The sequence below is a fragment of the Hemibagrus wyckioides genome, linkage group LG20 (assembly GCF_019097595.1).
Source record: "Hemibagrus wyckioides isolate EC202008001 linkage group LG20, SWU_Hwy_1.0, whole genome shotgun sequence".
Taxonomy (NCBI): domain Eukaryota; kingdom Metazoa; phylum Chordata; class Actinopteri; order Siluriformes; family Bagridae; genus Hemibagrus; species Hemibagrus wyckioides.
Window position 1 is genome coordinate 21,764,164 of NC_080729.1, and position 17,202 is coordinate 21,781,365.

Sequence of the window (17,202 nt, forward strand, 5' to 3'; positions counted from 1 at the left end):
AAATGTTTACAGTCTGATGTAAATGTCTGATGTAAATGTCTGATGTAAATGTTTACAGTCTGATGTAAATGTCTGATGTAAATGTTTACAGTCTGATGTAAATGTCTGATGTAAATGTTTACAGTCTGATGTAAATGTCTGATGTAAATGTCTGATGTAAATGTTTACAGTCTGATGTAAATGTCTGATGTAAATGTTTACAGTCTGATGTAAATGTCTGATGTAAATGTTTACAGTCTGATGTAAATGTCTGATGTAAATGTTTACAGTCTGATGTAAATGTCTGATGTAAATGTCTGATGTAAATGTCTGATGTAAATGTTTACAGTCTGATGTAAATGTCTGATGTAAATGTTTACAGTCTGATGTAAATGTCTGATGTAAATGTCTGATGTAACTGTCTGCTGCTGTTCAGAAGGAAAAGCTCTTAAAGATGATGTTGTTCTGGAGGAACTGCCTGTGGGGACGACGGCCACCATGTTCCTGCATGACCTTGGGCCTCAGATAGGCTGGACCATGGTGTGGACATCACACTACACACCACTACACAATACACGCCACACCACACATCTACACACTACACTACACACTACACAATACATATACACACTAAACTACACACTACACTACACAACACATCTACCACACATCTACACACCACACATCTACACACTACACATCTACACATGACACATCTACACACTACACACTACACATCTACACACCACACATCTACACACTACACATCTACACACTACACATCTACACACTACACACTTACACATCTACACACTACACATCTACACATCTACACACTACACGTCTACACACTACACATCTACACACTACACACCACACATCTACACACTACACTACACAATACATATACACACTAAACTACACACTACACTACACAACACATCTACCACACATCTACACACCACACATCTACACACTACACATCTACACATGACACATCTACACACCACACATCTACACACTACACACTTACACATCTACACACTACACATCTACACATCTACACACTACACGTCTACACACTACACATCTACACACTACACACCACACATCTACACACTACACTACACAATACATATACACACTAAACTACACACTACACTACACAACACATCTACCACACATCTACACACCACACATCTACACACTACACACTACACATCTACACACCACACATCTACACACTACACACTTACACACTACACATCTACACACTACACATCTACACACTACACGTCTACACACTACACATCTACACACTACACACCACACATCTACACACTACACATCTACACACCACACATCTACACACACACATCTACACACACACATCTACACACTACACATCTACACATGACACATCTACACATCTACACACTACACACCACACATCTACACACTACACATCTACACACTACACATCTACACACTACACACTTACACATCTACACACTACACATCTACACACTACACATCTACACACTACACATCTACACACTACACACCACACATCTACACACTACACACTACACATCTACACACCACACATCTACACACTACACACCACACATCTACACACCACACATCTACACACTACACATCTACACACCACACATCTACACACTACACACTACACATCTACACACCACACATCTACACACTACACACTACACATCTACACACCACACATCTACACACTACACATCTACACACCACACATCTACACACTACACACCACACATCTACACACTACACACTACACATCTACACACTACACGTCTACACGCTACACATCTACACACTACACATCTACACACCACACATCTACACACTACACACTACACATCTACACACACACATCTACACACACACATCTACACACTACACATCTACACACCACACACCACACATCTACACACTACACATCTACACACTACACATCTACACACCACACATCTACACACACACATCTACACACTACACATCTACACACCACACACTACACATCTACACACCACACATCTACACACACACATCTACACACCACACATCTACACACCACACATCTACACACTACACATCTACACATGACACATCTACACACGACACATCTACACACGACACATCTACACACGACACATCTACACACGACACATCTACACATCTACACACTACACATCTACACACCACACATCTACACACTACACTTACACATGTACACACTACACATCTACACATGACACATCTACACACCACACTGGGCCTTGCTCAGGGGCCCAGCAGTGGCAACTTGATGGACCTGGGATTTAAACTCACAACCATCTGATCAGTAGCCCAACACCTTCACCACTGAACTACCACATCCCTCATAATACACTACACACTAAACACTACATGTACACACATCCATACCACCACACACATCTGTCATACCTGTGTGTGTGTAACTGCAGGTGTTTCTGTCAGAAAGCATCGGCCCGCTCTTTATCTATCTGCTGTTTTATTATCGTCTGCCGTTTATCTACAGTCACGAGTACGACTACACACGCAGTTCACACGCTGTCGTCAGGTCAGGGTTATTATTTTTATTATTATTTTGTGTTTTTAGTACAGTGTGCATGTGTGTGCGCATGTGTGTGTGTGTGTGTCTGCATGTTTATTTGTTCTGTCTGTTTAATTTCTGGGATTTTTTTGCAAAAGGGTTAGTGTGTGTGTGTCCCCTGTCTGTGTAATGTGTGTTTTTTTTGCAGACTGGCGTGTGTGTGTGTGTTCTGTCTGTGTAATGTGTGTTTTTTTGCAGACTGGCGTGTGTGTGTGTGTTCTGTCTGTGTAATGTGTGTTTTTTTGCAGACTGGCGTGTGTGTGTTCTGTCTGTGTAATGTGTGTTTTTTTTGCAGACTGGCGTGTGTGTGTGTGTTCTGTCTGTGTAATGTGTGTTTTTTTTGCAGACTGGCGTGTGTGTGTGTGTTCTGTCTGTGTAATGTGTGTTTTTTTTGCAGACTGGCGTGTGTGTGTGTTCTGTCTGTGTAATGTGTGTTTTTTTTGCAGACTGGCGTGTGTGTGTGTGTTCTGTCTGTGTAATGTGTGTTTTTTTGCAGACTGGCGTGTGTGTGTGTGTTCTGTCTGTGTAATGTGTGTTTTTTTTGCAGACTGGCGTGTGTGTGTGTGTTCTGTCTGTGTAATGTGTGTTTTTTTGCAGACTGGCGTGTGTGTGTGTGTGTTCTGTCTGTGTAATGTGTGTTTTTTTGCAGACTGGCGTGTGTGTGTGTGTGTTCTGTCTGTGTAATGTGTGTTTTTTTGCAGACTGGCGTGTGTGTGTCACACTCTGCACTATATAAAGCGATTACTGGAGACGATTTTCATCCATCGCTTTTCACACGGAACTCTGCCGCTGCACACCATCACACTGGTCATTCATTATTATTAACATATTATGGTCTGTCTGCCTGTCTGTCTGTCTATCTATCTATCTATCTATCTATCTATCTATCTGCCTGCCTGTCTGTCTGTCTGTCTGCTTGTCTCTGTCTGTCTGTGTGTCAGTAAAGTGTTAATCAGGCAGACAGGTTTTCAGTATAAGTGATTGACTTGTTTAATTTCTTTTGATTTTAATTTTAACCAATCAGAGTCTGTGGGTGGAGCTAACTGCTGTTTAATGTTATTTTTCAGAATTGTTTATATTATTGGGGATTTGCAGCGTGGTTAGCGTACTACATCAACCATCCTCTTTATACCACACCCAGTAAGTGCTCACTACCTAGTGTCCACTACTTACAACTCACTACCTAGTGTCCACTAATTACAACTCACTACCTAGTGTCCACTAATTACAACTCACTACCTAGTGTCCACTAATTACAACTCACTACCTAGTGTCCACTACTTACTGATCACTACCTAGTGTCCACTACTTACTGATCACTACCTAGTGTCCACTAATTACAACTCACTACCTAGTGTCCACTACTTACCACTCACTACCTAGTGTCCACTACTTACTGATCACTACCTAGTGTTCACTACTTACTGATCACTACCTAGTGTCCACTACTTACTGATCACTACCTAGTGTCCATTACTTACTGATCACTACCTAGTGTCCACTACTTACTGATCACTACCTAGTGTCCACTACTTACTGATCACTACCTAGTGTCCACTACTTACTGATCACTACCTAGTGTCCATTACTTACTGATCACTACCTAGTGTCCACTACTTACTGATCACTACCTAGTGTCCACTACTTACTGATCACTACCTAGTGTCCACTACTTACTGATCACTACCTAGTGTCCACTACTTACTGATCACTACCTAGTGTTCACTACTTACTGATCACTACCTAGTGTCCATTACTTACTGATCACTACCTAGTGTTCACTAATTACCACTCACTACCTAGTGTCCACTACTTACTGATCACTACCTAGTGTCCACTACTTACTGATCACTACCTAGTGTCCACTACTTACTGATCACTACCTAGTGTTCACTACTTACCACTCACTACCTAGTGTTCACTACTTACTGATCACTACCTAGTGTCCACTACTTACTGATCACTACCTAGTGTCCACTACTTACTGATCACTACCTAGTGTCCACTACTTACTGATCACTACCTAGTGTTCACTACTTACCACTCACTACCTAGTGTCCACTACTTACTGATCACTACCTAGTGTCCACTACTTACTGATCACTACCTAGTGTCCACTACTTACTGATCACTACCTAGTGTCCATTACTTACTGATCACTACCTAGTGTCCACTACTTACTGATCACTACCTAGTGTCCATTACTTACTGATCACTACCTAGTGTCCACTACTTACTGATCACTACCTAGTGTCCACTACTTACTGATCACTACCTAGTGTCCACTACTTACTGATCACTACCTAGTGTCCACTACTTACTGATCACTACCTAGTGTCCATTACTTACTGATCACTACCTAGTGTCCACTACTTACTGATCACTACCTAGTGTCCATTACTTACTGATCACTACCTAGTGTTCACTAATTACCACTCACTACCTAGTGTCCACTACTTACTGATCACTACCTAGTGTCCATTACTTACTGATCACTACCTAGTGTCCATTACTTACTGATCACTACCTAGTGTCCACTACTTACTGATCACTACCTAGTGTCCACTACTTACTGATCACTACCTAGTGTCCACTACTTACTGATCACTACCTAGTGTCCATTACTTACTGATCACTACCTAGTGTTCACTAATTACCACTCACTACCTAGTGTCCACTACTTACTGATCACTACCTAGTGTCCATTACTTACTGATCACTACCTAGTGTCCATTACTTACTGATCACTACCTAGTGTCCACTACTTACTGATCACTACCTAGTGTCCACTACTTACTGATCACTACCTAGTGTCCACTACTTACTGATCACTACCTAGTGTCCATTACTTACTGATCACTACCTAGTGTCCACTACTTACTGATCACTACCTAGTGTCCACTACTTACTGATCACTACCTAGTGTCCACTACTTACTGATCACTACCTAGTGTCCATTACTTACTGATCACTACCTAGTGTCCACTACTTACTGATCACTACCTAGTGTCCACTACTTACTGATCACTACCTAGTGTCCATTACTTACTGATCACTACCTAGTGTCCACTACTTACTGATCACTACCTAGTGTCCATTACTTACTGATCACTACCTAGTGTTCACTAATTACCACTCACTACCTAGTGTCCACTACTTACTGATCACTACCTAGTGTCCACTACTTACTGATCACTACCTAGTGTTCACTACTTACTGATCACTACCTAGTGTCCACTACTTACTGATCACTACCTAGTGTCCACTACTTACTGATCACTACCTAGTGTCCACTACTTACTGATCACTACCTAGTGTCCACTACTTACTGATCACTACCTAGTGTTCACTACTTACTGATCACTACCTAGTGTCCATTACTTACTGATCACTACCTAGTGTCCACTACTTACTGATCACTACCTAGTGTTCACTACTTACTGATCACTACCTAGTGTCCACTACTTACTGATCACTACCTAGTGTTCACTACTTACTGATCACTACCTAGTGTCCATTACTTACTGATCACTACCTAGTGTTCACTAATTACCACTCACTACCTAGTGTCCACTACTTACTGATCACTACCTAGTGTCCACTACTTACTGATCACTACCTAGTGTCCACTACTTACTGATCACTACCTAGTGTTCACTACTTACTGATCACTACCTAGTGTCCACTACTTACTGATCACTACCTAGTGTTCACTACTTACTGATCACTACCTAGTGTCCACTACTTACTGATCACTACCTAGTGTCCACTACTTACTGATCACTACCTAGTGTTCACTACTTACTGATCACTACCTAGTGTCCACTACTTACTGATCACTACCTAGTGTCCACTACTTACTGATCACTACCTAGTGTCCACTACTTACTGATCACTACCTAGTGTCCACTACTTACTGATCACTACCTAGTGTTCACTACTTACTGATCACTACCTAGTGTCCACTACTTACTGATCACTACCTAGTGTCCACTACTTACTGATCACTACCTAGTGTTCACTACTTACTGATCACTACCTAGTGTCCACTACTTACTGATCACTACCTAGTGTCCATTACTTACTGATCACTACCTAGTGTCCACTACTTACTGATCACTACTATTTTTTATCTTTCCAAGTGTTCCCTACTATCACTATTGTAGTGCACTTCTTTTGACCCTTAGTGACCCGAACATCATTAACTCCTGAATTTTACTCTTGTGTTTTATTAGTGTACGGAAAAATTCAGATCTACACTTCACTCATTACCTTTCTGGTGTGTATCCCAAAGTCTTACAGAAATAATTAATGAATGATGTGATTCCCTGACCGTTACGTGACACTGCACCCTCTGTCTGCTCTCAGGTGTGTGAGTGTGGAAACTTCTCCATTCACCTCACTCTGAACCGACTCAGCTGTAACGGTGAGATCAACATAAAACATTACATCACAGAGAGAGAGACAGAGAGAGAAACGGGGAGACAGAGAGAGAGAGAGAAACAGGGAGACAGAGAGAGAGAGAGAGAGAGAGAGAGAGAGAGAAACAGGGAGACAGAGAGAGAGAGAGAGAGAGAGAGAGAGAGAGAGAGAGAGAGAGAGAGAAACAGGGAGACAAAGAGAGAGAGAGAGAGAGAGAGAGAAACAGGGAGACAGAGAGAGAGAGAGAGAGAGAGAGGGACAGAGAGACAGAGAGAGGCAGAGTGAGAGACACAGAGAGAGAGGGATAGAAAGAAACAGAGAGAGACAGAGAGAGAGAGAGAGACAGAGAGAGACAGATGGATGAAGACTGTAGTTGATGTTTCAGGCTCGAAGCCGATGCAGATTCCATACCCGAGTAAAAACCCCTTCACCTGGCTCTTCTTCTTCGTCACCTGTCCAAACTACACATATGAGGTATGTTACACTTAGCACATGTACATATACACACACACACAAGTATACACAAACACACACACACGCACATACACGCACACACACACGCACACACACTTTATATTGTTATTAATTCTCTGTTGTTTTGGTTGCAGTTGGGGTCATGGATCAGCTTCACGGTGATGACGCAGTGTGTTCCAGGTTCACACACACTTTCTCACACACTCTTTCACACACTCTTTCACACACTTTCTCACACACTCTTTCACACACTCTTTCACACACTTTCTCACACACTTTCTCACACACTAGAATCTCTGGAGTTATTAATTCCATCTATTCTTCATCATTTTTCTCTGCAGTGGCCGTGTTCACAGTGATCGGGTTTGTACAGATGACCATTTGGGCTCGAGGAAAACACAAAACCTACATACAGGAGTTTAGGGAATATCCTGAACTCAGGAGCGCCATTATTCCACTCTTCCTCTAGTGATTTGGGACACAGCATACGGAACCCTTTCAGAAACTCCTTTATCTTACAGAAAATACAGAGGCAGGACTAAACACAGTGTTCATCCCTCCATCAACACCAAACATCTACATCAACATCAAAATCAACACCAAACATCTCTTCATCATCATCATCATCATCATCACTAAACATCACAGCGTTCATCCCTACAGAACACCAACACTAACATCTCATTAACATCAACACCACTAAACACTAACACTAAACATCACTAACCACCCGGACACGAGCGGGTGGCGCGCACACACACACACACAGCAGATTGAGATTAATAAAGTGTTAGCTACTGAACCTGTGAGAATCATGCAGCTCTCGCTCTTCACTAGTGACATCACCTGTGTTTTTATTTTAATTTATTGAAGCATGTTTATGTTAATGACGGCACGGTGGCTTAGTGGTTAGCATGTTCACCTCACAGCTCCAGGGTCCTGGTTTTGAGTCTCGCTCCTGCTCACTGTGTGTGTGTGTGTGTGTGGCGTTTGCATGTTCTCCCCGTGCTTGGTGGGTTTCCTCTGGGTGCTCTGGTTTCCTCCCACAGTCCAAAGACATGCTTCTAGGCTGATTGGAGTCTCTAAATTGCCCGTAGTGTATGTGTGTGTGTGTGCCCTGCAATGGGTTGGCACTCTGTCCAGGGAGTATCCTGCTTTGATGCCCGAGTATAGATCGGATAAGGGGTACAGACAATGAAATGAAAAAATGTTTGTTAGAGGAACGCTAATTAGAGCGCCTGGGATGAAAACTGATGTCACTGAGATGAATGTGGTGAGACACCACAAACAGATGAATGTTTACTAAAATGTCGTTCTATTCTTAATAAAATTCAACATTTTCTACAGAGTTTAAAGTTTGTGGATTCTGGAAACAATCATTAAACCTTGATCAGAAGCAACAAGAAAATAAAAATATAAACTGTTCCAGAGTCTGTCTTTCTGTTTCTGGTCACTTGTGGAGACTCAGGAGATCACTTTAACACATAACACACAACACCTTCATTCCTTCATCCACCGAAAGACCGAAAAGTTCAGAAAGTTCAGAAGTTTTGCCTCCTGAACCTCAGAATAATGAGAAGAAACCTGAAGAATGTAAACAGTAATAACAGCTTTATTCTGGCTTCATAGCTGCAGCAGTGTGTGTATGTGTGTGTGTGTGTGTAAAGACAGGCACGGCTTCAGCAGGTTAATGCAAAGACATAAAAAAGCGCAAAAAATAAAAGCTCATATTTACAGATGATGTCATTGTGGTGATGTCATGCTCCAGTCTTCATGACATCATCAATATCAAATATATTTAAATTGTCCACAATAACAGGATCAGGAATCATCTCCGTTATCGTGATTATATCCCAGATCTAATGATCAGCCGTCACTCAGTCACTCACTCGTGTGTTAATGAGAGAAACATATTTCACTAAAAGCTGCAAGTGGCGTGTGTGTGTTTGTAGACGGTGTGTGTGGTGTGTCCTGATGATGTCATTATTATGTGAAAGACGTTTTAATCGGTGAGATTTTCACTTCTCGTCTGGCTCCTGCTGCTCTGGGATGAAGAATGACATAATCATCATCGTCCTCACCTGACTGCTGCTTCGCAAAATTCACAAACACCTGCAGGAACAAACCCAGGAACATTAAACACTCCGAAATAAAAACATATAAATAAACATAACAATAAAAAAGTCTGCTTCAGTTACAGAGAGTGTGTGTGTGTGTGAGTGCGTGTGTCTCTCACGGAGACTAAATGACGTTTTGTCTTATCTTTTAAAAATGTGAAGCAGTGGGCAGATGCTGAAAGAATAATTCTTCAGCTGTATGTCAGTGTGGTGTAAATAAACCACACCGAGGGGCGGGTACCAGAGTACGACATCTACAGGAGCTCAGTCTGCTCCACCAACACCATGAAAGTCTTTATAATTAAAAACTTTAAAAAAAAGATTTGGCTGTGTATCTGATCTTCAGCAGCAGCATAATGAACACACACACACAAACACACACGTCTACACTCATTTATGTGTGTGTTGTGTTTCATGTGTCTGACATGGTAATCATTTTCACTTCCACCTTTTTTTGTTTTTTTTTCACCGTGTCTATCAGGAACTTTTTTTAAAAAAACTTGTGCGGTCATTCACACATTATTTAGTGTCTCAGTTTATGGACACTGTGTGGATAAAGAGTTTGTGTTGTTTTGTTGTCACCTGGTCCAGCGTGGTCTGAGAGATGGAGTAATCCTCGATGTTGAGCTTGTGTTTATTTTCTGCCACCAGCTGGAAGACTCGAGCGAGAGATGAGGAGGAGATATGATACTGCAGGGTGTTGTAGTGTTTCTCACGCTGGACACACCTCGGGAAATTACTCTCCATGAAGGCTTCAGCGGGACCGAGGTCAGGACAGGAACCTGCTCGAGCTCCTTTGACCTTCATCGTCACCACATAACCATCACCAAACCTGAGAACACACACACAACTGAAGATTTCTGAATCTGATCTGTGAAAATCTGAAGCATCCTGAACTAAACATCACTACACACCTGTACATCACACCTGTACATCACACCTGTACATCACACCTGTACATCACTACACACCTGTACATCACACCTGTACATCACACCTGTACATCACACCTGTACATCACACCTGTACATCACTACACACCTGTACATCACACCTGTACATCACACCTGTACATCACACCTGTACATCACTACACACCTGTACATCACACCTGTACATCACTACACACCTGTACATCACTACACACCTGTACATCACACCTGTACATCACTACACACCTGTACATCACACCTGTACATCACACCTGTATATCACACCTGTATATCACACCTGTACATCACACCTGTACATCACACCTGTACATCACTACACACCTGTACATCACTACACACCTGTACATCACACCTGTACATCACACCTGTACATCACACCTGTACATCACTACACACCTGTACATCACTACACACCTGTACATCACACCTGTACATCACTACACACCTGTACATCACACCTGTACATCACTACACACCTGTACATCACACCTGTACATCACACCTGTACATCACACCTGTACATCACTACACACCTGTACATCACTACACACCTGTACATCACACCTGTACATCACTACACACCTGTACATCACACCTGTACATCACTACACACCTGTACATCACACCTGTACATCACACCTGTACATCACACCTGTACATCACTACACACCTGTACATCACACCTGTACATCACACCTGTATATCACACCTGTACATCACACCTGTACATCACTACACAACTGTACATCACACCTGTACATCACACCTGTACATCATACCTGTACATCACTACACACCTGTACATCACACCTGTACATCACACCTGTACATCACTACACACCTGTACATCACTACACACCTGTACATCACACCTGTACATCACACCTGTACATCACTACACACCTGTACATCACACCTGTACATCACTACACACCTGTACATCACTACACACCTGTACATCACACCTGTACATCACTACACACCTGTACATCACACCTGTACATCACTACACACCTGTACATCACACCTGTACATCACTACACACCTGTACATCACACCTGTACATCACACCTGTACATCACTACACACCTGTACATCACACCTGTACATCACACCTGTACATCACTACACACCTGTACATCACTACACACCTGTACATCACACCTGTACATCACTACACACCTGTACATCACACCTGTACATCACTACACACCTGTACATCACACCTGTACATCACACCTGTACATCACTACACACCTGTACATCACTACACACCTGTACATCACACCTGTACATCACTACACACCTGTACATCACACCTGTACATCACTACACACCTGTACATCACACCTGTACATCACACCTGTACATCACTACACACCTGTACATCACTACACACCTGTACATCACACCTGTACATCACTACACACCTGTACATCACACCTGTACATCACTACACACCTGTACATCACACCTGTACATCACACCTGTACATCACTATACACCTGTACATCACTACACACCTGTACATCATACCTGTACATCACTACACACCTGTAAATCACTACACACCTGTACATCACACCTGTACATCACACCTGTACATCACTACACACCTGTACATCACACCTGTACATCACACCTGTATATCACACCTGTACATCACACCTGTACATCACACCTGTACATCACTACACAACTGTACATCACACCTGTACATCACTACACACCTGTACATCACACCTGTACATCATACCTGTACATCACTACACACCTGTACATCACACCTGTACATCACTACACACCTGTACATCACTACACACCTGTACATCATACCTGTACATAACTACACACCTGTACATCACACCTGTACATCATACCTGTACATCACTACACACCTGTACATCACTACACACCTGTACATCACTACACACCTGTACATCACACCTGTACATCACTACACACCTGTACATCACACCTGTACATCACTACACACCTGTACATCACACCTGTACTTCACTACACACCTGTACATCACACCTGTACATCACTACACACCTGTACATCACACCTGTACATCACACCTGTACTTCACTACACACCTGTACATCACACCTGTACATCACACCTGTACATCACACCTGTACATCACTACACAACTGTACATCACACCTGTACATCACTACACACCTGTACATCACACCTGTACATCACACCTGTACATCACACCTGTATATCACACCTGTACATCACTACACACCTGTACATCACTACACAACTGTACATCACACCTGTATATCACACCTGTACATCACACCTGTACATCACACCTGTACATCACACCTGTACATCACACCTGTACATCACTACACACCTGTACATCACTACACAACTGTACATCACACCTGTACATCACTACACACCTGTACATGACAGTAAAAATAGAATAAAGAAACTTACTTGTATTTGAGATGCTGGATTGTGCCAAGACACTTAAATGTGCCGTTTACCATGATGGCTAAACGAGTACACAACGCCTCACACTCCTCCATACTGCACACACACACACACACACACACACAGAGCCATTAATAATATGTGGTTTAATGCTTACAGGGATGAGTCAGATTTAAACCCAGAACCTCTGAGCTGAGAGCTGTCTGACTCGGACACACCACACACACCAAAACAACAACAAAACAACAACAAAACAACAAAACAAGACAAAACAACAAATGTATGAAAGAGTGTATCAGTATGTACCCCCTCTTCCCTGGGAAACCCCTAACACAAACCCTTTGTGAGATGTAATGTGATGCAACTTCAGATCTTACTGTAGAGCTACATGGCTGAAGCTCAGCTCTGCCTCCAGCTCGCTTACAGAAACTGGATTACAAATTCTAATTTAAATTAAATCACATTGCAAGAATATTTTAAATCAGAACACAAGTGCTTCAGGTGAGATTAGATGCTTTATCCTGCCTGTGTGTGTGTGTGTGTGTGTGTGTGTGTGTGTGTGTGTGTGTACTTGCCTGTGTGATGTCAGAACTACAGCTCTTCCGTCTCGGATGATGCTCATGATGGCGTTCCACAGGAAGCGGCGTGAGTGAGGGTCCATCCCACTGGTGGGTTCGTCCTGGACACAGAACACTGAGGTCAACACTTCATAATAATCAGAATAACCACAGATCAATAATCACTCTTATAAACCTGTGTGTGCGTGGAGTATTTTTCCTATAACAACATGACCACAACAACTTCCTAACACCTTCAAATTTATCTGTTAAATAACGAAACACATTAACTTTACACCTGTATGAAGCTCTCGCTCTGACACTGGAGACTTCTTCCACATGTTACATAAACATCTCCTTCACCACACTGATACAGATATCATAATCTATTTATTTGGAGTGTGTGCTGTATACATCACTGTTACTATGAGTGCATTAATATAAATCTGCGCTACAGTCAGAGCTGCTGTTAGAGAGAATTAATCAGCACCTGATCCACCAATCAGAATTAATCAGCACCTGATCCACCAATCAGAATTAATCACCACCTGATCCACCAATCAGAATTCATCAACACCTGATCCACCAATCAGAATTCATCACCACCTGATCCACCAATGAGAATTAATCACCACCTGATCCACCAATCAGAATTAATCACCACCTGATCCACCAATCAGAATTCATCACCACCTGATCCACCAATCAGAATTCATCAACACCTGATCCACCAATCAGAATTCATCAACACCTGATCCTCCAGTCAGAATTAATCAACACCTGATCCACCAATCAGAATTCATCAACACCTGATCCTCCAGTCAGAATTAATCAACACCTGATCCACCAATCAGAATTCATCAACACCTGATCCACCAATCAGAATTAATCACCACCTGATCCACCAATCAGAATTAATCACCACCTGATCCACCAATCAGAATTCATCAACACCTGATCCACCAATCAGAATTCATCACCACCTGATCCACCAATGAGAATTAATCACCACCTGATCCACCAATCAGAATTAATCACCACCTGATCCACCAATCAGAATTCATCAACACCTGATCCACCAATCAGAATTCATCAACACCTGATCCACCAATCAGAATTAATCACCACCTGATCCACCAATCAGAATTAATCACCACCTGATCCACCAATCAGAATTCATCAACACCTGATCCACCAATCAGAATTAATCACCACCTGATCCACCAATCAGAATTCAACACCTGATCCACCAATCAGAATTCATCAACACCTGATCCACCAATCAGAATTCAACACCTGATCCACCAATCAGAATTCATCAACACCTGATCCACCAATCAGAATTCATCAACACCTGATCCACCAATCAGAATTCATCAACACCTGATCCACCAATCAGAATTCAACACCTGATCCACCAATCAGAATTCATCAACACCTGATCCACCAATCAGAATTCATCAACACCTGATCCACCAATCAGAGTCCAAAACTCAGCAGCTGCTTCACTTCTAACTACATGTACAACCATCACTCAGTCAACATCTGGATAATTTAAATCTAATCTCTGCTGCAATGTTTATATTGAGCATATTATTATTATTATTATTATTATTATTATTATTAATATAATGATGATGAAGATGATGATGATGATGATGAATACCAGCAGCAATAGAGGAGGGCAGCCGATCATGGCGATGGCAGTGGACAGCTTCCTCTTGTTTCCTCCACTGTAAGTTCCAGCACACAGATCTGCGTACTCTGAGAGGCCAATTTTATCGACGCACCACTGCGCCACCTGCAGGACACACGTGACAGTGTGCGGTCACTCTTTCTCACTTTAACACACTAACCTCAATCCACTGTCTGATTGATAAGATCGGACTCACTCGACTGATCTCGGACTCCGGCACTCCTCGGAGACGAGCATATAGGTACAGGTGCTCTCGGCCAGTCAGCAGCTCATCGACGGCGTCGAACTGAGGACAGTAGCCCATGTTCTGATGGACGTCCAGGATGTTCGTCAGAATACTAGAGGAAGAAGCATTCACGTACAGACCTGAGGGAGACTTACTGTCTCCCTGTCTCAGTGCGTGTCTCAGTGTGTCTCAGTGTGTGTCTTAGTGTCTCAGTGTTTATATCAGGGTGTGTCTCAGTGTCTCAGTGTGTATCTCAGTGCGTCTCAGTGTGTATCTCAGTGTGTATCTCAGTGTCTCAGTGTATATCTCAGTGTGTATCTCAGTGTCTCATTGTGTATCTCAGTGTGTATCTCAGTGTCTCAGTGTGTATCTCAGTGTGTATCTCAGTGTCTCAGTATCGCAGTGTGTATCTCAGTGTGTATCTCAGTGTGTGTCTCAGTGTGTGTCTCAGTATGTATCTCAGTATGTGTCTCAGTGTGTATCTCAGTATCTCAGTGTGTATCTCAGTGTGTGTTTCAGTGTGTATCTCAGTATCTCAGTGTGTATCTCAGTGTCTCAGTGTGTATCTCAGTGGTTCATGTGTGTCTCAGTGTGTATCTCAGTGTGTGTCTCGGTGTATATCTCAGTGGTTCAGTGTGTGTCTCAGTGTGTATCTTAATGTCTCAGTGTGTATCTCAGTGTGTGTCTCAGTGTGTATCTCAGTGTCTCAGTTTGTATCTCAGTGTGTGTCTCAGTGGTTCAGTGTGGATCTCAGTATCTCAGTGTCTGTCTCATTGTGTATCTCAGTGGTTCAGTGTGTGTCCCAGTGTGTATCTCAGTGTGTGTCTCAGTGGTTCAGTGTGTGTCTCAGTGTGTATCTCAGTGTGTATCTCAGTGTGTGTCTCAGTGTGTATCTCAGTGTGTATCTCAGTGTGTGTCTCAGTGTGTATCTCAGTATCTCAGTGTGTGTCTCAGTGTGGATCTCAGTGTGGATCTCAGTGTGTGTCTCAGTGTGTATCTCAGTATCTCAGTGTGTGTCTCATTGTGTATCTCATTGTGTATCTCAGTGTGTGTCTCAGTGTATCTCAGTGTCTCTGTGTGTGTCTCATTGTGTATCTCAGTGTGTCTCAGTGTCTGTCTCAGTGTGTGTCTCAATGTGTGTCTCAGTGTGTGTCTCAGTGTGTGTCTCAGTGTGTATCTCAGTGTGTGTCTCAGTGTGTGTCTCAGAGTGTGTCTCAGTGTGTATCTCAGTGTGTCCCATTGTGTATCTCAGTGTCTGTCTCAGTGTGTATCTCAGTGTGTCTCAGTGTGTATCTCAGTGTGTGTCTCAGTGTGTATCTCAGAGTGTGTCTCAGTGTGTATCTCAGTGTGTGTCTCAGTATGTATCTCAGTGTGTGTCTCAGTGTGTATCTCAGTGTGTGTCTCAGTGTGTGTCTCAGTGTCTCAGTGTGTATCTGTGTGTGTCTCTGTGTGTATCTCGGTGCGTGTCTCAGTGTCTCAGTGTGTATCTCAGTGGTTCATGTGTGTCTCAGTGTGTATCTCAGTGTGTGTCTCGGTGTATATCTCAGTGTGTGTCTCAGTGTGTATCTCAGTGGTTCAATGTGTGTCTCAGTGTGTATCTCAATGTCTCAGTGTATATCTCAGTGTGTGTCTCAGTGTGTATCTCAGTGTGTCTCAGTG

The 17,202-nt window shown here is 42.6% G+C and overlaps 2 protein-coding genes across 5 annotated transcripts in view; one reads left to right on the forward strand and one right to left on the reverse strand.

Annotated features, from left to right (window-relative positions):
* tecrl2b (trans-2,3-enoyl-CoA reductase-like 2b) overlaps positions 1–8,950 on the forward strand; it is a 25,725-nt gene extending 16,775 nt beyond the window's left edge. For 2 of the 4 annotated variants that reach the window (XM_058418725.1, XM_058418729.1), the window contains 9 exons: positions 416–519; positions 2,493–2,608; positions 3,343–3,448; positions 3,709–3,781; positions 6,877–6,920; positions 7,010–7,067; positions 7,449–7,537; positions 7,672–7,717; positions 7,879–8,950. In XM_058418725.1, coding sequence (XP_058274708.1) covers positions 416–519; positions 2,493–2,608; positions 3,343–3,448; positions 3,709–3,781; positions 6,877–6,920; positions 7,010–7,067; positions 7,449–7,537; positions 7,672–7,717; positions 7,879–8,006 — 764 coding nt within the window. In that variant the 3' untranslated portion in view covers positions 8,007–8,950. The remainder of the gene's footprint in view (positions 1–415; positions 520–2,492; positions 2,609–3,342; positions 3,449–3,708; positions 3,782–6,876; positions 6,921–7,009; positions 7,068–7,448; positions 7,538–7,671; positions 7,718–7,878) is intronic. The other 2 variants (XM_058418726.1, XM_058418727.1) reach the window with 2 other exon arrangements.
* A 210-nt stretch (positions 8,951–9,160) lies between these two features.
* abca4b (ATP-binding cassette, sub-family A (ABC1), member 4b) overlaps positions 9,161–17,202 on the reverse strand; it is an 82,567-nt gene continuing 74,525 nt past the window's right edge. Inside the window, exons 46-51 of the mRNA XM_058418235.1 lie at positions 15,514–15,655; positions 15,288–15,422; positions 13,640–13,743; positions 13,068–13,160; positions 10,237–10,486; positions 9,161–9,649 (exon numbers count right to left, since the gene is read on the reverse strand). Coding sequence (XP_058274218.1) covers positions 9,524–9,649; positions 10,237–10,486; positions 13,068–13,160; positions 13,640–13,743; positions 15,288–15,422; positions 15,514–15,655 — 850 coding nt within the window. The 3' untranslated portion in view covers positions 9,161–9,523. The remainder of the gene's footprint in view (positions 9,650–10,236; positions 10,487–13,067; positions 13,161–13,639; positions 13,744–15,287; positions 15,423–15,513; positions 15,656–17,202) is intronic.